Source organism: Apus apus, chromosome 1, assembly GCF_020740795.1.
Source record: "Apus apus isolate bApuApu2 chromosome 1, bApuApu2.pri.cur, whole genome shotgun sequence".
NCBI lineage: Eukaryota > Metazoa > Chordata > Aves > Apodiformes > Apodidae > Apus > Apus apus.
In genome coordinates, this window is record NC_067282.1 from 152,444,251 (window position 1) to 152,465,091 (window position 20,841).

The 20,841-nt window shown below is 54.5% G+C and overlaps 1 protein-coding gene across 1 annotated transcript; it reads right to left on the bottom strand.

The window, feature by feature from the left end:
- Positions 1-1,494: 1,494 nt before the first annotated feature.
- KCNJ4 (potassium inwardly rectifying channel subfamily J member 4) lies at positions 1,495-15,302 on the bottom strand. The gene is made up of 4 exons (XM_051622584.1): positions 14,844-15,302; positions 5,814-5,915; positions 5,122-5,297; positions 1,495-3,794 (listed from the first exon to the last, which is right to left on the bottom strand). Exons 3-4 carry the CDS (start codon positions 5,157-5,159, stop codon positions 2,465-2,467), a joined length of 1,368 nt encoding a protein of 455 aa, XP_051478544.1. The 5' UTR covers positions 5,160-5,297; positions 5,814-5,915; positions 14,844-15,302; the 3' UTR covers positions 1,495-2,464.
- Between the last annotated feature and the right edge of the window lie 5,539 nt (positions 15,303-20,841).

Sequence of the window (20,841 nt, forward strand, 5' to 3'; positions counted from 1 at the left end):
CAGCAGACTGCAATGTATGGAGGGAGCTGAGCTACCACTGTGGCCACGTGATGCTTGTTCCTTTAGCCTTATAGCAACCTTTTCCTAATTTTCCTCCCCAAAATTTTGCTGTCTGAAGTGAGGGGTGCCAGTGCTGGCCTGTGTGCCACCTCCCCCACTCCAGCTGTACATGTCCATAGCCTTGGTGCACCTCAGCTGCCCCATCCTTGCCCGGGCTACCCAGGCACTCGTTCCTTGGCGATGAACCTCCCAAGAGCTAAAAGGCTGTGTGCACTTCATCCCCACCAAGCGCTTCCACCTGCCTCCAAAGGGTGCTGTACCTCAGCAGGGGGCTGCCCAGCCATGCAGGATCCCCCTCTCATGGGGGCCACCACCCCAGCCTGTGTCCTGGATGCCCGTGTCCTTCTCTCTCGGTCCATTAGTTTGTTTCCACTGCCATGACCAGTGGCAGGCACACGCCTCTGAAAGCTGTATTAAAAGCCAGGTCAATACCAGCCCCTGCTTATTCCCTCTGGGGAAAATAAATAAATAAATAAATAAATAAAAGGAAGGAGGGACTAAAATAATTTGCAATGGGGAGGGGAGATGGGGCATGGAAAAATGAGCCTGTGTATCAAGCCATACATGGGAAAAGTCATGAGGCACCAGGATCCAGGAGCTCTTGTTCCTGCTCTGTGCCTGATGGGAGAAGAGGGATGCATCAGGAGTGATCATTTTCCCCCTCCCCCTGTTGATCTGCTCTTCAATTGTCACCTGTCTGCTCTTCTCTCATCCTCCAGCTGCCTCCTTTTCCCTTCTTGGCAAGGCTTGCCAAAGGTGTTGGATCACTGCTTGGGTGCAGAGCAAGCCCATGCAGGGTGGCTGTGCCCCCACAGAATCTGTGCACCAGGATGAGAAATGGCCGTGACTGGGTCTCAACCCATCTTGTCAGCCTATCCCTGCTCTTTCTCAAATGCACTCCAATATTATCACTTTCTCCTCTTCTTTTTCCCTTCCTCTTTCTTCACCTCCCTGCTTTTTCCTCTCACTCCTGCTATTTCCTTCCTTCCCCTCTGCTTCTTCCTCTCTTTCCTCTTGCTTCTTGAACCAATTCCAAATTGATTACCAAGATGCTGCTTTTCCACTTTGTAGATCAGGACTTAGGTCAGACATCACTTTTTCAGCTATTCCCTCCCTAGCACAACTGTTGCGTGCACAGAGCAGCTTCCTCAGCCACCTGTTTCTCTTCCTGTCCTCATATTATCTACAGTTTCAAAGAAGTAATTCTGCTGCTCCTAAAGGAAAAGGCTCACCAGGTTTTCATATCTTTTGTGAAATGACAGCAAAGGGATGTTACCAGTCTAGCTCTGGTTGATGCCCTCCCTCATTTCCCCTAGTTCTTACTTGCCTCTAGGAAAAAAAAACAAAAACAACACAACATCACACAAACAACAACCACCAACGCTAATATTGCTCATCAGTCTCTATACCAGGCTGCAGCCTTGGGTTCTCTCCTTTGCTTCCAAACCTCCCCCTGGGATATTAGACTTTATTAAAAATAAATAGTTACAAATTCAGTTTTACAGCTGATGGCAGCAGGGAGAACGGAGGAGGTGAAACGGAGCAAGTTGAGGGTCTGCTGTCCAGTCAGGTCACTTGTCTGTCATCCCGGCCATGCTGTGCCGGGGAGCAGTCTGAGTGTGCAGCAAGCACAGGGCCCTGCCTCCTCTGCCAGGCATCTCAGGAGAGGACCAGGACATGATTTTCAAGAGGACTGGGAGAACTGGATCTGAGTCTGTGGAGCCGAGCTGCTTCTGGAGGTGACAGACGCCAAAAGCCAAGGAGAATACAGAGTAGGCTACATAGAGTGTCCTTGTCTCCTAGCTTGGCATTTGCAGTGGAAGAATATGGATTTCAGTTCTTGTTCTGTTTTATATACAAAGAAAGAGTCATGTGCAACACGCATTAAACATGCAAGTATACCCCTCCCTTGAGATCCTTCCCCACTCCCTCCAGGTGTCCTAGACTCTCCCATCCATCCTTCTCTGGTCAGCACTCAGGTATCGCTCCTCTTGACAACCATGGGGCCTACCCACGTCAAGAGGGAACAGAAAGTCTGCTGTTGACTCAGCAGCAGGAGCACTTGCTGCAGGTCCTGGTGTGTGTGTTGAGGGCATGGATTCCTACTGCCTCTCCAGAGATGAGAAACCAGGTGTGCTGCTCTCCTGTCTCTGGGCAGGAAAGGGATCCCGGCACAAGCTGCACATGCTGGAGGAGCAGTATATCCTCACTCCTCTTCCAGGCAGTATGACTTCAGGGGAAAGGGAGTATATCAGAGCAGCTCCAGGCCTTGATGTACTCAGGGGCTGAGATGCAGTCACAGGAGGCATTTTCTGGTGGGCAAGGGACTTATCCAGCTACATACAGGTGCAGAATGGAGGAGGAGGTGGTGGGCAATAGGTGTGGAATGGGGAGGCTGGAGGAGCTAGATGGCTGACTCCCTACGATATGAGATTGTGTCTAGGGGTAGAGTTGCCTGGAGCCTCTCCAGATCCAGGTGGCTTCCAAAATCCATCATCTGGATGATGCCTCCCTCTTCTTTAGTGTTGCCCTCTAACACCACACCCACTTCATCGTCATCTTCATCTTCATCTTGACTGACAAGAGCCAGCTCGTTCTCATAGCAGAAGGCACTAGGAGGTGGGGGAGAAGGTAGGATAGTCATCTTGCTTTCTTGCAGTTCCCGGGCTGAGCAGCAAGGTGTGCCAGCTACCTCATAGGTCTTGTGAAAGCGTGAATAATCTACTTTATAATGGTTCTTCTCCTCAAACACAACTGGTTCAAAACGGTGACCCCAAAGGATTTCACTAGCAAGGTAAGAGCTTCGTGCCTGGGTGGTCATGGCTGTGGCTTCCACCATCCCCTCCAGGATAACAACAATCTCAAAGTTCTCTGTCTCCAGCTCCTCCTTGCCAATCCCATAGAGTGGGCTCTCCTCGTCAATCTCATGAACAATAATAATGGGTGAGACCAAAAATATACGGTCGAGGCCCACATCATAGCCCACATTTAGGTCCCGCTGGTCCAGGGGGAGGTATTCACCTTCCTCTGTCATGTAGGGCTTGATGAGCTGGGCTCGGACGTGGGCCTCCACAATGTGGCTCCTCCTCAGGTTGCCTACCCGCCACATGAGGCACAGTTTGCCATCCCGCACAGAGATGACCGCATGGTGACTGAAGAGGAGGGTCTGGGCCCGCTTCTTGGGCCTCGCCATCTTGGCCATGATGGTGCCAATCATGAAGGAGTCAATAACACAGCCCACGATGGACTGGACCACAACTGCCATGATAGCCAGCGGGCACTCCTCAGTCACACAGCGGAAGCCATACCCAATGGTTGTCTGTGTCTCCACTGAGAAGAGAAAAGCCCCTAGGAAGCTGTTCACGTGCATGATGCAGGGCTTGAGGAGAGAAGGACCACCTCCCACTGCCGGAGCATTGAGGTCACCATGGAAGAAAGCGATGCACCAGAAAAGGAAGCCAAAGAAGAGCCAGGAGGCCAGGAAGGCAGCAGAGAAGATCATGAGCATGTACCTCCAGCGTGTGTCCACACAGGTGGTGAAGATGTCGGCCATGTAGCGCTGAGACTTGTTGCTCAGGTTGGCAAAGTAGACGTTGCACTGGCCGTTCTTCTTCACGAAGCGGTTGCGGTGCTTCCTCCGAGGGGCGTGGCCCTTCCCGTTTCGGCTGTGCCCGTTCATGCTGCCCAGCGCAGAGACCTTGTGTCCATCCTCTTCCGTGGAGACAACGCTGTACCTGGAAAAGAAGAAACAGGCTTTGCCAGCAGAAACAGATGAAGAACAACAGCAGCCACTGAGACAGCAAGGGTGGGAGACACACAGGCGGCTCACAAAGCTACGGCACCACAGTGTTGAACATCACAACAGCCCATTTCTCTGGCTCTGCCACCCTGACCAAATTGGTGGAGCTCGGCTGCAAGATTTGCCAAGTCTTGCTGCCAGGAAGTCGTATCTAGCAAAGTCCTGAGAGGGCAGCAAGACAGGAGAAGCTTGTAGAGCTGTGCTTCCTTCCAGCCCTTGTGGGGAGGAGCAACTCAAGGCTTCGAAATCTGATGGCAGCTGGACCAGCTGGGAAGCAGGGAAGCAAGCACCCGCAGCCTGGCCACATTTTGGCCCCAGCATTATATAAGACCCCGAGTTTCTATTTTTTCCTCCTCTCTCCTCACTGATTTCATGGTGTGTCAGTGACAATGTTTATACACTTCTTGTGCTCAGGACAATTCTGTTGCCACAGCAACGCGCGTGGCTCCCATCATCCCACATCCAAAGCCAAAGGTGTAATTTGGAGATCAAGAGCCAAAGTGCTGGCAGATTTCCCTGGGAGAAGCTCCCAACACACTTTCTGGGAGATGTTTTTCCCCTCCGGCTCCCCTCCCTCGCAGGCGGCATCGATGCTGCCCTTTGTGTGCTGCTGCATCTATGGTTTCAGATACTCATTAAAGACATGATGATAGAAGATGCTCTGACCACTGAGGACATCAAGGGAGCGCATAGACCCACCAAGACCATTCTGCCCTCTTGACCACCAAGTCCTGGTTTCTCAGAACCAGTTGGGCTGGCAGTGCCTCCCACCCCATAGTGGAACCCTCTGGAACCTGCCAGCATAGGTTCTGTGACCCTGATCCTGCTCTCATGGGAAGAGGGAGCAGGGGAAGCATGTGTGGTTAGAATTTTGACTCCTGGGGACTCTGGGGGACAGGGGACTTCTGCAGGACTGCTGAAATCTGTAATTTCTGGTCCAGCACCATGCAGTGCTTTGCTTCTCCTCTGTTGCGCACCTCCTGTGAGCACTGCCCCCATGTATGGTGTGTCTTGGATTGGAGGAGGAGAGAGAAGGCATACCTTGAAGCAAGAAAGCCCCTGGCAGATAATTTGGGAAGAATATCACAGAATGATAGAATTGCTGTGGTTGGAAAAGACCTTTAAGATCATCAAGTTCAATGATTAACCTGGCACACTGCCAAGTCCACTAAAAGGCAGGCTGAATTTAGGGCTTGAGGGATTAAATGAGGAGGACCAGGCCACCCTGGGCAGCAACAGTCCTTGAGAAGGGGGTTACTCACCGGTTGACTCGGACGCTGCCCATGGCTCGCTGTATCATCAGGTGTCAGGGGGTGGCAGGAGCTGGGAGGGCACAGGATCTCATGCAGCAGCACTCACATGGGACCAGGTGGCTCCAGGTTTCACCTCCAGTGAGCTGGGACCTGTGCTGCCATTGCCATTGCTTCTGGACACGTGCCTTGCAGAGAAGGACAAAGCAAAACCTGGTCAGAGCCTCCTCTGACAGCACCTGTCCCAGTTCCAGAGCAGGGAGCACAAGGGCTCCCAGCCTTTTCCTCAGGAGGATGCTGGTGGTGTTCACGGGGCAGGTGAGGAGCTGATGGCCGCAGATCAGGTTGGCCCAGTGCATCTGCCACAGGGACAGGTGCAGGAGAGGTGCTGGTCACTTCTTTCGAGATCAAGGGCACAATGACTGAGCAGCTTGCAGGGCCCTTGCCCTGAGCCTTTTTATTAATATCATGGCTTACCCCAGGATGAGAGCTCAGCCAGGTTAAATACCTCACACACAAGGACTAACAAAGCACAGACATGCACAGCAACCCTCAGGAAACCCCGTCAGCCCAGCCTGGGATTTAATTCCAAGGGGGGCAGAACATCCCCCTCTTTCAAAGAGGGAAAGAAAACCAAAAGGGCAAACTGATGGAAAGGAAGGGCCTAGGGGTGGCCAAGGAGAAGCCAATTAGAGCAAACAGACCTTGCAACATGCCCTGTGAACCGCAGCCAAGGAGCAGCTCAGCAGCAGAGCGCTGGGGAGGACATCCAGGAGATGTGATGTCCCAGCCTGCTCCTCCTTGAGCTGAAGAACAGAGAAACCAAAGATTCAAGAGCCGACCTATCCCACCTGCCCAGAGCTGCTGGGAAGTGAAATGCAGTGAGGGCACAATGACTCTCAGATTAGGAAGGGCTTTGTACGCCCATGCTAATCCTGCACTGTAACCTTTGGATTACAGCAGCCAATGCAGAGGGCAGGACACAGCCAGCTAGTTCACTTCTTCCCAGCCTCACCAGCAAGCAATCAATGGTTGCCATATCTGGGGAAAAGCCAAGGATTTCTGGGTCAAATCCAAGGTTTAGAGCTGATTGCAAGTGGTCATGCACAGGCAGGAGAGAGGAACAGCAAGGGATGTTGCCAGGGACAGAAAAGTTGGTGGGAACCATTCTTGTCTCATCATCAGTGTTGCAGAACAGGACTTCATGTGTCTAAGGGTGACCACCAGCTTTCCCCAGTTAGGAGCACAGTCTAGAAAGCAGCAAGTAAGGATCTCCAAGCATCGCCTCTGATGTGCAAGCACTGCTGTTGTCATGTCTGGGATGGAGATGAACCAGCAGTCTCTCCTCCAGAGACCAAGGTTACTGAAGCAGTTTAAGCCCTGGGACCACACAAACATGGTTATTCAGACCAGAGATACTATGGGACCAGGAAAAGACAACAATATTATAGTCCACAACTCACTCCACAGAGGCAGAAGTGAGCAGCTGCCTAGAAACTCCCACCAGGAAAAAGCACTTTGGCACAGAATTTCACCAGCACTCACCCCCCTCACCACTCGACAACATCCAAGTCTTTAAGGAGGGTTGGTTTGGCCAGATACAGGAAATTTGGTTGTGTAGTGGGCTGAACCTACAGCAGGAACTGGGGTCAGTAGCCTAAATTAATCAGAAATGTTGAGGGATAACCAGGTGATGAAGAAAGGTCATTTCATGGCCACAGATGGTCCCCCTAGAATAAAGTTAAGATGTATCTCCAGTGACTACATGGTGAGTTTGGGCTGCAGGGTCCCACAGGTCTTTGGGAGGTGACAAAAGTCGGCAATTTAGGTATACTCCTCTATACCAGCTCCAACCGGGAGAGGAAGGCCATTCTCCCCAGCTGGTGCCTTCCTTAGCTAGTCCAGATAAGTCAAGCTGATCCTTAGCCAGCACTGACATTGGTACCAGAGGAGAAGCACTGCCACAGCTCACGTATGGATACTTCACAACTTCCTAGGGGTTTCTGTTCACTACTACCACCCCATTCCCCAGCTGCAGGAATGGGTGCACAATTTCTAGAGACTTCAGATTTCTGGCCCAGGTGATTTAAGAATCCCAGCAACAAAATACAGCAACTTCACTCCAGAGGTGAGCTGTCTGATGGACCAGTTTGCACTTGTTATTATCTTGCAGAGGTTCTGGGCTGGGGACTGCCATCGCATTGGGCCCCCTGGAGATCATAGAATTCTTGAATGGTTTGGGTTGAAAGGCACCTTAAAGATCATCTAGTTCCAACCCCCCTGCATGGGCAGGAACACCTCCCACTAAACTAGGTTGCTTCAAGCCCCATCCAACCTGGCCTTGAACACTTCCAGGGATGGGGCACCCACAGCTTCACTCGCCAACCTGTTCCAGTGTCTCACCACCCTCATAGTGAAGAATTTTTCCTAATATCTAACCTAAATCTACTCTTAGTGTGAAACCATTCCCCCACATCCTATCACTACATGCCCTGATGAAAAGTCCCTCTCCAGCTTTACTGTAGGCCCCTTCAGGTATGCCACACTGGGGGTGATGTAGCCACTGTCCCTTCTCAGCAGCTGGTGGCCCAGTGTCACTGCTGGCACCCTTGCCTGCAAAATGGGTGCAGACAGTTCCACAAAGCCAGGGGCTGTGCAAGGAGCCTGAACCCTAGGCAAACTCAATTCAAATGGCTGTGGAATTATTCCATTGCTCTTTCCAAACCTGAAACACAAATTGGATGAAGGGGGAAGTCTCAGAGATGCCTCCAGCAAAACGGGGTGCTGAACAGGCAGCGGACTATTGTATAGATCAGGGGGAGAAAAGCTGAGGACAGAGGTGCAAATCCTGGAGCATGCCTGAGGACCTTTCTTGGAGCTTGCTTTGCCTCCAGGGACCCAGGTGCACAGAGGAACCTGGGGAGACAGCAGTGACTCCTGGGGAGTGGGATGAAGCCACACTGATGAGTGCAGCCTGGGGCACCCTGGGAGATACCAGGCAGGAGACCGCAATCCTGAGAGGTGGTTCTCCATCCCTCCTGTCCCCAGCATACATGAACACTCATGTATTTCATGGCCTGAGGAAGCGCCCCAGCTCAAGGACACCTCTGCAGTGTGGGCATCACAGCCCCCGTCTCGCAGCACTGAAGCTGTCGGCCAGGTGGGTCTCCAGGGGCCAAGGGCCACCTCCAGCCCTGCAGCTGGGGCTGCCCAACCACTTTCCTCCTCCTGCACCCTAGATGGAGCAACGCTGGGGACACTGCTGCCATGCTGAAGTCATCCCTACCTTCCCAGGTGACACTGTGCTCCAGCAGCACAAGCCATTGCACCAGCCCGTGCAGCCACCCCTGTGCTGCTCTGACCCCAAGCAGACAGGTGGGACCAGACTGCTGCTGTGGCTTTCCAGGGGATCTGAGGGCTAATTATAATGTCAGGGTGCATGGTGCTGATGCAATGCCTCCATCACTTCATCCCCAGGACACCTCGCGGCACCTCACACGTCTCCGGCTTTCTCCAGCCCCTGCCAGAGTGGATCATATGCTGTCAATCCTTCCTTAAATTTGCAGTGGAAGAGTCTCATGAAACAGAACAGAAAAGTCCACGCTGAAGCACTCCCCCACTTCTCTTTTTATAACAACTGTATCTGGTGCTCTGGGATGTACACCGTGAGCGACAACGATGGAAAAATCCCAGGGTATTTTTACACTCTTAGTCTTTGCTTTATCTGGAGTCGTCTGGCAAATGCTTCCCTCCTGTCTGTGGTCAATACCGTTGCTTCTGCTGCCTTTTCTCCTCTTCCTGGCTGCATGGCACCGTCTGGTTTTGACACCAGCACCCACAGACCCATCCTGCCAGCACGGGCAAGGTGACAACGTGGCAGAAGACATCATCTCACCTCTTACAAAGTCTGGGTGGAAACACCCGCAGCAGAGAGGGGAGCCCCTTTGGCTTTTTGCAGAGCCTCACGGACCCATGGCATAGGGTTTGTCCTCTCCATCTCCTTTGTAACTCCATCTCCTCTTCCTCACAAGTATTCCTGGGGTTCGTGCCGGGGTTTGTAGGGCAGCCCAGTGCTGTGAGGTTGCCCTGTCTCAAGGGGCAGTGGCTGAGGTCTCTCTCCTCCGTGCAGGCAGGGCTGGGTGCTAGGTGCTGTACCAGCACACACGAAGGCACAGTCACTGTGCAGGAGAGTTTCACCATATTAAGAAGGCAAGTGACATATGGAAGGTGAGGGGAGGAAGCTGTAATCAACTCCATACCATTTTTATATACACACTTATGTCTTTTCGTTCAATAATTATAAATAGATCAAGCAAGTGCCAACAGTCCCCATCTGCCCTGCAAGGCATGATCCCCTGACCAGTTTCTCTCTCCAAAAGAGGATTTTATTAACATGCCTCTGCCCAGTTTATATTTTGGGGTGGAGTGAAAAGGGGGGACTTTTCCCCTCCCTCCCCCCGTGAAGCTCTGGAGCCTGGGGATGGGTAATATGAAAACAAAACAAAATGATTTGAAGTTAAACCATCTCAGTGTGTGACTCAGAGCTATTCATAGCTCCCTGAAGCCAGCTGCAGCAACGGAGCCAGAAGGATTCTGCCCGTATTATTATTCCAATTACCATCTGAATTAAAAGTTTGAGCAGTGATCAGCCCACATACTGATGGGAGGGGGAGAGAAGAAAGTGAAGAGAGAAGGAGAGAAAGAGAGGGGGGGGGGGGGGAAACCAGATAAAAATGGGATACACACAAAGGTCCCTGGGATGACAATGTCAGGAAGAGGCACAGAAAGGTGACAGCATCACCTCCTGCCTGCTCCTACACCACCCCAGCAATTCCTGCTCCAGAATGGGCAATGGCACTGCAAGAGAGGCCATCTACTCCCTGGAATACCAGTCAAGATGGGGATACCCCACAGTGAGCTGGTGGGACTGGCACAGGGCTCACCCATGCTGCTCCCGCTTCCCCAGCTAGGGCTGGGGGGACAAGAGGCAGGGGCTGGGGTGTGGCTGACCAGGAGTGTAAGGAGAGGATGCTGCTGGGGTGGTGGCTGGGGAGAAGTCCCTACTTTTTCTTGTCGAGTGAGGTGGGTGGGTGTTATTCTTTGTGGCTGGCATCACAGGGAAAATAAAATGCTCAGGAGGCCTTCCCTGGGTGGTGTTCTTGGCCAAAAAGGAGGTGGGCTTCTGCAGCAGCCAGGATGCAGACTGCATCCTACCTGCTCCCAAGATAGTGCTGGGGCTGACATCTGCCCCAGCGGCTGCCCTACCAAAACCATAGACTAGATCCCAAAGACTTGGTGTAAAACCCACAAGAGCTGAAAAACTGAATGCCCTGGGGTGTCCCCAAGGTCCCCACACCCTGGGCGGCTGCAGTGTGCTCAGGTTACTTCCTCCAGCTTCTCAGCATGACTGCACCAGCAAAAAGGGCATCTCCCCTAAACCCCCATCCCAGAAGCTCCCTTTGTTGATCTTCCTGCCCTGCAGGAGCCTTGCCAGAAGGCCATCCCCAGCCATGTCCCTGCACCTGGGTGTTTCTCCAGCACAGAGCCCCTCCTGAGCCCATGCTGGCCAGGCCAGGAGGGATGCCTATGTGGGGTCTCTTGATGGCTTTTGCCTAGTTGGGGGTGAGGATTATTATCAGTGCACAGAAACAGAGGGGCAAGGGCAGCTCACATCATCTGCCTGTCGCTGCAGTCGCACCTCTGGTAAGGCAGGGTTGGTCTGTTGGTGCTTCTGCAAAGCACCATGAGAGGCAGGCACGTGCAAATGGGTTTTGAATGATGATAACAACAGTGACAGCAGCAAAAGGCGAGCAATACACAGGTCAAAGCCTGCTCTGCACCAGGCCCCCAGCCAAGAGTGGCTGCAGCCGCTGCTGCTCAAGGGCTGCCTTCTCAGCCTGGCCTGGCTGCTCAGTGTTAACCCATCAGCAACCGGGAATAAAAAATTCCTCCCCTCCAGACCCTTGCTGCTGCTCTAACAAGAAGCCCTGCAGAACCAACAGCCTCCCGAGGGTGTCCCAGCTTCTCCTCTTTCAGTTATGCCTGCTAAGCACCAGAAACAGAGCTGATGGAGCATCCCAGGTAAGCTGCAAAATTGCCCTCCCGCAGCGAGAGGATCAGCTATTTCACTACAAATCTGCTGACTTGTATTGCTGCAGCTTGCTCGGTGGTGTGGTTAAACAAATGTACCTGAAAGACATCAAGCCTTGGTGCTGCCCAATGCCTGTGGTAGGGAGGACTGTCCCCTGCCTCTTCCTCCTGCCCTCCCAGGTGGCAGGGGCTGCCAGCATGGACAGGCTCAGTGGTAGAGTGGTGAGAAGCTCAAGACATGGCAGCTCTGTTTGCATGCTGCTACACCTGTGAAATCTCCCCTCTCCCACCATTGCTATGAATTGCTGTCATACCCCTGCTCCTCTGGGCTGCCATGCTCTCTCCTGCTGGCAGGATGTCCTGCCTGCTCACCTGCCTGCTCACCTGCCTGTCACCTGCTGGCACTCGGTGCTGCCCGCAGCTGCTGCCTGCTCACCTCCACCCAGACACAAGGCTCTTTCTTGGTGATGGGAAGGATGGGGACAGGAGAGGAAAGCAACTCCTAGGGCCACTGGGTCTAACCCTGTGGCAGGCACTACCAGCTCATAGTGCCCTTGAGGTTTTTTTGAGGAATGAAGTGCCTGCCTGTTGGGTGTCTGGGATCCCCGGTGCCCTTCAGCCCCCACAGTGCTGCTGGTGGGGCCAATATATATGGCTTTCATGGGGCTGTAGGGTGGCTTTACCCTCCTCTATAGAGGTGTGACTTTTGACATCCTCTTTCTAGAAGTCTCTGTTTGGCTGGCCCCTCTGCATAGGTGCCTAAGCAGGCTGCCAGTGAATGCTGTGGCCCAGCACAGAAAGGGAGCAGGTGAGAGGAGAGGGGACAGCAAAGATGAAGGCAGGGGAAGGGAGAACAGGCAGTGGAGAAGCAGACAGGATGAGGCCAGCAGCTCATTGCACCAGTGCTGGCACTGCTTTCTGGGGAGGAACTGAGGGAGGGAGGTGTAGGGGGAGACAGGAGAGGTGTTGGGGTCTTTTCTCCAAGCCTTTCACAGGGGACAGAGTGGGGGACGCTGCCTCCCTCTTTTTTGCACAGCACCAGACTCCCTCTTGTTTTGGGAGAAATGTTGCCATAGAAATAAAGCAGCCGTCCAGACTGCGAGGAGCAGACCCACTGCCATGGTGGCAGGGGCTGGTGCAGCATAGGCAGAGTGGCTGCAGGCCTCTCTGGCTGGAGGCTTGGGGCAGTGCCAGGCTGGAGGGTACCTTGTCCTCCATCCCCTGCTCCCTCACCTCCGGTGAGAGTGGCTGCGGTGCTGCTGTGCCAGCATGGCCAGTGCCAGCCCCAGGTGGCATCTCTCCCCAGGTGCACCAGTGGGTGAATGCTGAAACTGCCCCTACAGGCAAGCTGCCTGCCCTGGGCTCCTGAGAGGACAGGCATGGACATGCAAGGGTCTTTGAGGCAGCTGGACAGGGTCACGCTGCAGCCAGCTCTCATCCCCGCCTTCACTGCTGGAGAACAAGCCTGAGGGTGACAACCAGCTCACAGGCAGCCCCTACCCATCCCAAGCCCCCCACTGCTGGAAGACCAGCATCTCTTCCAAGGAGTGGCTTCAAGATCAACCATCCCCAGTAAAGCCACCTTGTTTGGGGAGGAAAACCAACCCTGGGGGGCTCTGCGCGAGGCCCCTCCGCCCTGGCAAGGGGCACCAGGATCAGCGCCGCTGAGGAATACGCGTCCCTCCCCAGGCGGCTTCGCAGCGCCAGGCACAGGCAGCTTCTCACGGCCCTCAGCACTCACAGACAGCGAGCGGCAGCGGGGGGCCGGGGAGCTGCGCCTGGGAGCAAAGGGATCGATGGCCGAGACGCCAGCGTCCATCTATTGATCCTGGGCCGCGCTGCCGGGCTCAGCCAGCCCAGCGCAACGAGGAGCCGGGACAGCGGGAGCTTGCTGAGGGCAGACTGCCAGGAACAGCTCGGCTCTGCCTCTGAGCTGCTGGCAGGTGCCCCTCACTGTGTCCTTCTCCCCCTTGCTGCCACCCTCACGGCAGCAGCACCACCCCAGGAAGGCAGCTGCTCCCAGGGTGGTGGCTGAGGCTGGCCCGAGTCCTGACAGGTCCTGACAGCTAACTCCATCCTTCCCTGGCCACGCTTCCCAGCTTTCTTTGCAAACCATGGAGGGGGGTGGCGAGGGGCGAGGACTGCTGCCAGACCCCTCTCAGCTCTACATATCATGGCACTGGGTCTTGGCACCCAATGAGGAGGGGAGGTGGAAGAGAAGAAAGGTGGAGAGGGAGCCCCGCTTCCCTACAGATCAGCCATCTCCAGCTCATCCTGTCCGTGACCATCTTCACCATCTCCCTGTCCCCATCAGGCTCACGTGTCCCTCCTAAGGCACGTGTTTCCCCTGTACTCATTGCCAGTGGCTACAAAGAGGGGTGGCCACATGCTGGGTTTGACCCAGGCATCAGTGGGCACCACTTCCAATGGTGAATGGAGAGGGGACATGTCCCCATATCTTTGGTGCTCCCTGTACACCCCCCCTCCCCCATCCCCTTCCAGGCTCCAGGTGACCTCAAGCCCTGGGTCCCTCTCCACACCTCCCACCTCCTCTGGTTGCCTCCTCCCGCGACATGAGAAGGGCACAGAACAGGGGCTGAGAGTGGTCTGGGTCCTGTGTTAGCTTTGCCATGGATCCCCCACATGTGCTGTCACCATCTGCCCTTTGCAGAGTGCTCCACTAAAGGGAGGAAAGGGAGCTGGGGGAGGCCTTGGAGACACTATTGGCTCTGCCATGGATGGAGCTAGGGCTGGGCAGTTGGGATGGGAGACTCCAGGCTCTCGGCAGGGGGATTTGGTTGTCTCCAGGTGAATTGCCCAGGAGAGAGGGCATCAGGGGCTGCAGGTGGCACCAGGGATGTTGGAGGTGACCTGTCCATGTAATGCAAACCTGCCTGCCCACTCTTACCCTGGCAGAGACACTGGCCTTGCTAACAAAGAGCAAGAGTACAGTTTCTCCCGAGCTCTCGGATCCAAACCCAGTATCCAGAAGATCCTTTGCACTCTGCCTATCTGTGGGATGCTGGCCCATCACCAGCAGCATCAGCTATGCTGGGACTAGAAAAGCTCAAAGACAAGAGAAGGGCAGGTCTGGAGCCCAGAAAGCTCCACAGACAGCGGGAGAGCCCACACAGCCTCTTTGACCTCAGTCACACCAGAGTGCTTGGAGAACAGGTCTCCAGCTTCATTCTTCTCCAGGCTGCCAGCCAGCCAGGACCATCTCCCTCAGAGAGCAGGAGAAACAAACAGTGAGCAAGACCCAGCTGTGGGGAAGGAGGCACTAAGGAAACACGGGGAACCAAAAAAATTAAGAAGTTACCTGCAAAGGGACCAAAGTCAGGGCAGCGAGGGGAGGGAAGTTGGGGAGGTTTACAGGCAGGCACCTACCTCTGCCCCTTGGCCCATGGACACCCCAGTAACCACATGTGCCTACACTGTGCACACAGGCAACTTTATTATTCACTGGCATGCTCACATGAAGCCACGCATCTCTCCCTAAGTTATATTTATAGCTGTTCCTCAGAGCGAGTGCAGATCAAACAATTCATTATTTTCCTCAGGAAAAAAAAAACCCAAAAAAACCCAAACCCCTTCCCAGTCCCGCGCCAGTGAGGGCAGCCGCGCATCCCAGCACCGCCTCTTACCCGGGTCCTGCCGAGGGCTGCACCTACTCCAGCCGTGCCGAGCCAACATCAGGGGAGAGGGAAAGAGGCCAGTTTCTCCATCTCACCATGAAACATCTCAGCTGGACCGGAGGAATCGGGGAGGTCTCTCTGCAGCCCTCACTTGCCTCTGGCTTGGGGTGTTTTTTTTCTGCCCCCACCCCTAACCACCTTCGAGGAGCTACTTCTCCACTGCGACCTGCTTCTCTCCTAACTCTGCCCTGCCCACGCCAGTGCTCTCCTCCTGCCTCTGCCTCTCCTCAGCATTTTTTGCTCTCAGGAGCGTCCATCCCACGGAGTGCTGATGTGCCTTCACGGCTCAGCGATGGGTTCAGGTCTCCCCTTCCTGCTGGCTCCCTCCTTCCCTAGCGTTATTCACCTGTTCCCCTCACTGGCCCCCTGCTCTGGTCCCCAAATCCCCCTTCTTCCTTCCACTCTTCCTCCCTTTGCGCTCCTCTCCCTTGCTTTCCCTGGCTGCCTCTCCCCCTCGCTGATTGCTATGCAGTCTGTAGCTGAGAAGTCAGTAACTCTGTGGTAGGATCCAACAGCTTTCCGCTACTTTAGCCCATCCTCGTGTGTGAGCTCAGCGCCGCGGAGGCACCGCTGCAGAGCTGACATGAGGGAGGCGAGAGCACAACCACCGGCAGAGGGAAGGGGACAGTGGGGCTGACAGATGCCCCCGGGGAGGTGAATCCTCCCGGGCTGAAATATCCACTCTCAAGGGGCTTTTTTCCCACCTGGATCTGGGGTGCTGGGCTGACAGCTCACCCTGAGGAAGGGACCAGGCTCTCCTGACTCATGCAGCGTGTTTGCCACAGGGCATCACCTCCCTGGACCCACAGCTCGGCCTCTCCACCCCACAGTGCTAGGTCTGTCCTGCTGGGGAAGGTGATGCTTGGGAACAGGAACACAGGCAAGGAGGGACCAGCCCTGTGGTTCCAGGACGGTGCATGTATGCCCCACCGGGAAACACGACCTGGAAACCTCTCCTGAGTCTCCATGGCCAGCAGCATCTCAGGGGCTTTGAAGAAGTCACTTCCCAGTAGCAAAGTGAGGGGCTGTATGACGCTGCAGCAGTGAAGCCACCCCTTTCATGCAGGAGAGAAGCTGGGAGCTGAAGTGAGCCCTGACCCTGCAGGCAGCAGCTGTAGGCACAGGCTCCTGTGGGGACAGCCCTGCACCAGGCCAGCAGGGTCCATGGGCATGGTTCCCATCTCGATATCTCATCGGTCATCTCCAACATTAAGACCTCTGCTTAAAAGTCAAAAAAGATCAAAAAAACACTTTCTCCTGCCTTCTGAGACCCAATGCTGCAGCAATCATGACCGTCCCTCCCAAAATAATCTCAAGATTCCCTGGCACACAGGTGTCCCCTCACACACCACACTGATGGACCTGTCATCCCCCACCATCACCAGCGATTGCATCCCACTCTCACCAAGCACAGCAGCCCGGGGAGGCACAGGGCATTTTTAGCAGCTCCCCAGGGCCACCAACGAGCAGTTGCAAACAGGGAGCATGGCAGCCTCCTGCCCCCGCCTAACCACAGCTGGTGCCCCCTGGCTCAAACGTGGAGCCCTGGGGAACTGAGGTGCCCAGATGGAGCAGAGCCATTCTGCTCCCTCCATCCCCTTTGCAGCCATCCCTGCAGAGACCTGTTCAGGTTGAGGGGCAACTTGCTTTCCCAGAAGACCTGTCCCCAGGGCCTGCATCCCAAGAGCTACTGCCTGGGAGCTGCATGGGTGCCCTGCCAGAAAGCACACCAGCCCTCTGGCACTGCAACAGGCCTTTCTCCTCTGCGCAGTAACAGGATGAAGATGCCTCTGAGACACCTTGTCCCTTCCCTGGGTGGGCGAAGCCACCAAGCACCAGAGCACCCCTGCAGCCCCCTCAGCTTCAGGTTGGGTTTCACTCTCTCTGCCTTTCGCTCCTCGTTGCTGGCTCCCCCTGGAGACCTGGTCACGTTTCCGTCTGCCTGGGCAGCAAGAGGACAAATAACTGCACCTCACGCACGGCACAGCCAGCGTGTCAGGGGCCACTTGGGGGGCACATGGGGGTGTTGTGTCAAGGTTGCCAATCAATAGGTCCTCGCTGTCCTTTTGCCCCCGGGGTGCCGTGCCGCGGCCGCCCAAGCCCGCTGGCCCCAGCAGCAGGGTGCCTCACACTCGCCACCCCCGGCCGTCTCCACCGGCACTGTCTTTAATAAGAATCGTGGAATATTTTAGCACCTATGGAAAAGCCACCACAGACGGTGGTGGCAGCCGTTGCCAGGGAGATGCTCCCAAAAATAGCCCCACTCCGCCAACCTTTCCCAGTGCTGCTGTGGGGATGGGGGAGGCAGAGGGGTGGAGGAATGGAAGGGTGGGGCTATGGATGGAGGGATGGAAGAAAAGAGGGGGAAAAGGATGGAGGGAGGGATGGAGGATTGGACGGATGGGTAGAGATGGATGGATGGATGGATGGATGGATGGATGGATGGATGGATGGATGGACGGATGGACAGACAGGTGGGTGGGTGGGTGGAAGAGGAAGCTGGAGCTTCTGGGCAGGTGAGCAAACACTGCCTGACCTCTCTCCTGCCTAGGGATGAAGGCAAGTGCAACCCCCATGCCAGCAGCCCCTGTCTGGGCACATATGGTCCTGCTTCCCTGCAGCACCAGCTAAGCCAGCATGATCCCTTGAGCCCTCTCTGCTCCAGGAAGGTCTGACTTTGAGTGTTGGAAGCAGACAACACAGTTTTGGACTCCTTAGGACATGCCAGGCTCTGTCTGCCATCCTCCTCCAACCATCTCATCTCTGCCTCCAGCACTCCAGCACTGCCCCAGCTGAGCTGTCCCAGTCATAGGGCCAGCTGTGGTGAGATGTGGAGTTGGCCCACGGTGCTCAACTGCACCATGTTTCCCTGCCCTCCAGGAAAGCTGAATTACTTCACTCTCTGGGCCTAGGCTGGGGTGAATCCTGGGGACTGCTCACCCTCTCAAGGGGTTTGGATGCAGCCTTGAGCCACAGCCTGCAGCAGAAATAGAGAGGAACTCCCAGCCAAGCACCTCCCCGGGGCAAAAGCACAGGCGTCCTCCTGGCGGTGGGAAACTAATGCATTAGTGAGAAGATCTCCCTCTCTCATCTTGTGGTGCCATTGCCATCACGTCACAGAGCAGCCAGAGGTGGGTGATCTCCATCAAGGGCACTTGATGAAGAGAGATCACCTGGCTCAGGGGCTCTGCAGGAGAAGGAGCCTTTCAGACCAGCAAAGGCAGAGAAGGAAAACCAAAAATAGAGCTAAAGGGAGAAAAAAACCCAAAAACCAACCAACCAACAAAACCCCAACAACCCATAAAAACCAAACAACCCCAAATTCCCATTTTTTATGCCAAATTCCAGCTCACTCGCCTCCCTGTCACCCTGGCGACATTCCTTGCCGTCGCCATGGAGACAAGAGGCATGGAGAGAGCATCGCCGTGCAGGGTGGTGGCAGCACTGGGCATTATTTCAGGAGGCGGGGAGACACCCGGTGCAAGGAACTTGCGTTGTGGCAAGGAGGGAAGGTTTATTTTTACTTGTTCCCACTTCATGTGCCAGTTTTTCCTTCTCTAAACACTTGGGAGCCCCTCACCCTTCCAGCATGGCCCTCCTGCATGCCTCACAGGGATGTCCCATGGGGTCACCCCAGCCTCACCACCGTTTCCCAGCTGGATGAGCTTGGCCAGGCTGCTCCTGCAAAGACCGTCTTGATGGTCACTTCACATGGTGTTTCCTGGTATCATAGCCAGAGTTAAGGCCAGAGGACAGGTCCCTGTGGTTTGGAACCTATCAGCTCTTCTTGGGAATCATAGAATTGTTTTGCTTGGAAAAGACCTTTAAGATCACAAAGTCCAATCGTTAACCCAGCACTGCCAAGTCCACCACCAAACCATGTCCCTAAGTACCACATCTACATGGCTTTCAAACACCTTCAGGGATGGTGACTCCACTACTTCCCAGAGAAGCCTGTTCCAGTGCCTGACAACCCTTTCAGTGAACAATTTTTTCTTAATATCCACTTTAAAGGAAGGCGCAAGATTAAGACAATGTCCCTTTACCACCCATAACAGTCTTACCCCTCTGCAGGAGGCTTCATTCCCTAGGTGGAACAAGAAGCTGTGAAGAGGAGCAGAGGGACTGGAGGATGATGAGGGCTCTCAGACATGGAGCGCCAGGGGCTTGAAAGGGGATGTGTCAGCATAGGGACCCTAAGTCTGTTCCACTTAAACCTTCCATCCCCACTCCATGGCTCAGACCTCTCTCTGCCCACCTGTGAAAGGACATGGGATACCAGGGAGCTGCTGAACCACATGGGCTGGGGATTGGCTTTCACAAGCACCCATATGGCCTTGCAGAACCCTGCTGAAACCCCAGGCAGCTCCTCTCCAGTGGCTTGAAAGCGAATTTCAGCCAGTCCCTATCCTGTCGCTCCCTCGCTGACACTCTTCCTTTGGTCTATCCTGCTGTTTTTCCACCACACCAGCCTCTGCCATGATGCCCTGGCAGGGGCAGGCTGGATCCTTCCAGGTTTCATGGGACTGAGACGGGTGTTTTCTAGCCAGGCCTGGCAACACAGCTGGAAAAGCCTGGTGCAGCAGGTGCTGAGTAGCAGAGAGGGAAAACACAGCAGCCAGCCTAATGGGCAGAGAGGAAATGTATGCAAATATATTCAGAAAGGAATCCGGTGGTGCTAATAGACATGTTAGTCCTCTCCATAAGCACCAGGAATAATATTTTTATGCTTGAATCATTAAGGAGTTTACTCCAAGTGAGCCCATAGGGATGTGCTGCAGGGAGATGCGGAGGAGGTGGCTGCTGGTGACAGCTGGGGACAGGAAGGGCAGCAGCCAGAGCTGGCCCCAGGTCAAGAGCGGGCAGGGTCACACAACCCTTCAGTAACCAAATTAGATCCAAGGCCAGATGTGATTTGCTTGGGGACAAGGTGACAAATTAAAACATCTGTTTGGTTGTATTAAAGCAGCTTTATACTAGTGATTAGATAATTAATACCTAATGGCCCCTTGTGCTGCCATGAGACCCCCCCAGTGTAACCACAGCTCCAAGGACAAGTTTTATCCCAACCGGCCTGGTCACCCCGGGCTGTTCCTGAATACATTAAAACTTTACAACCATCATTAATAAGCTCATTTCTGTTAAATCTATTAAGATGGCAGTACTCACCCGTGTGCTTCTCTCACGCAACATGTGTATTACACTGTTTGTAAACCAATTGCAGGAATCCAGGATTAATATTTTTAGCAAAGTTTGTTTCAAACCAGCCCTTGGAAGGATCGGATTTAATTTCCTTTCTCCTCTCCTCTTTCTGGGGCTGGGCTATGGGATTTGCATCTTTCCAGAAAGAACACCCAAGGTGGAGGCAGCTGGTGGGAGGGTCCCTGGGGTATGGCTGCCAGGGGAGAGAGGGGGTCTAGCTGGGATGTGACATGAAGCCACAGCAGTCCAATAATTCAGAACTCTCCCTGCTTCTTCATTTTCTTCAGGAGACAAGGTGGAGGACCAAGGAGAATGTGTTGGAGGCGGGACAGGGATGGGAAAGGGCAGAGGGCGGGAGGCTGCCTGCTGGGAGCAGGACAGAGGTTAATGCACACACCAGGAATGTCCCTGGAAAGCCAAGCCCTCACCAGAGGGTGCATCCCCAAGGCCAGAGGAGGGGGCTCCCTTTCCCTCTGCCTTTTCCCCTTTAACGACACTTCTGCGTGTAACTTGAGACAAGTTTGAGAAGAAAAAAAAGAGGAAGGAAAGAAAAAAAAAAAAAAAAAAGAGAAAGGGAAAAATAGTGCAGTTATTCCCGCCTCCGCCTCCTCCTCCATCTCCTCCCCAGCCAGCCAGGAGCCACGTCACCGTCACCCAGTGCTGGTTTCAGGGCTGCTCAGCAGGCTCAGCCCGGGGCTGTCTGGCGGACAAACCCCAACTTTTGACTTGGAGTGGGGCAAGAAAG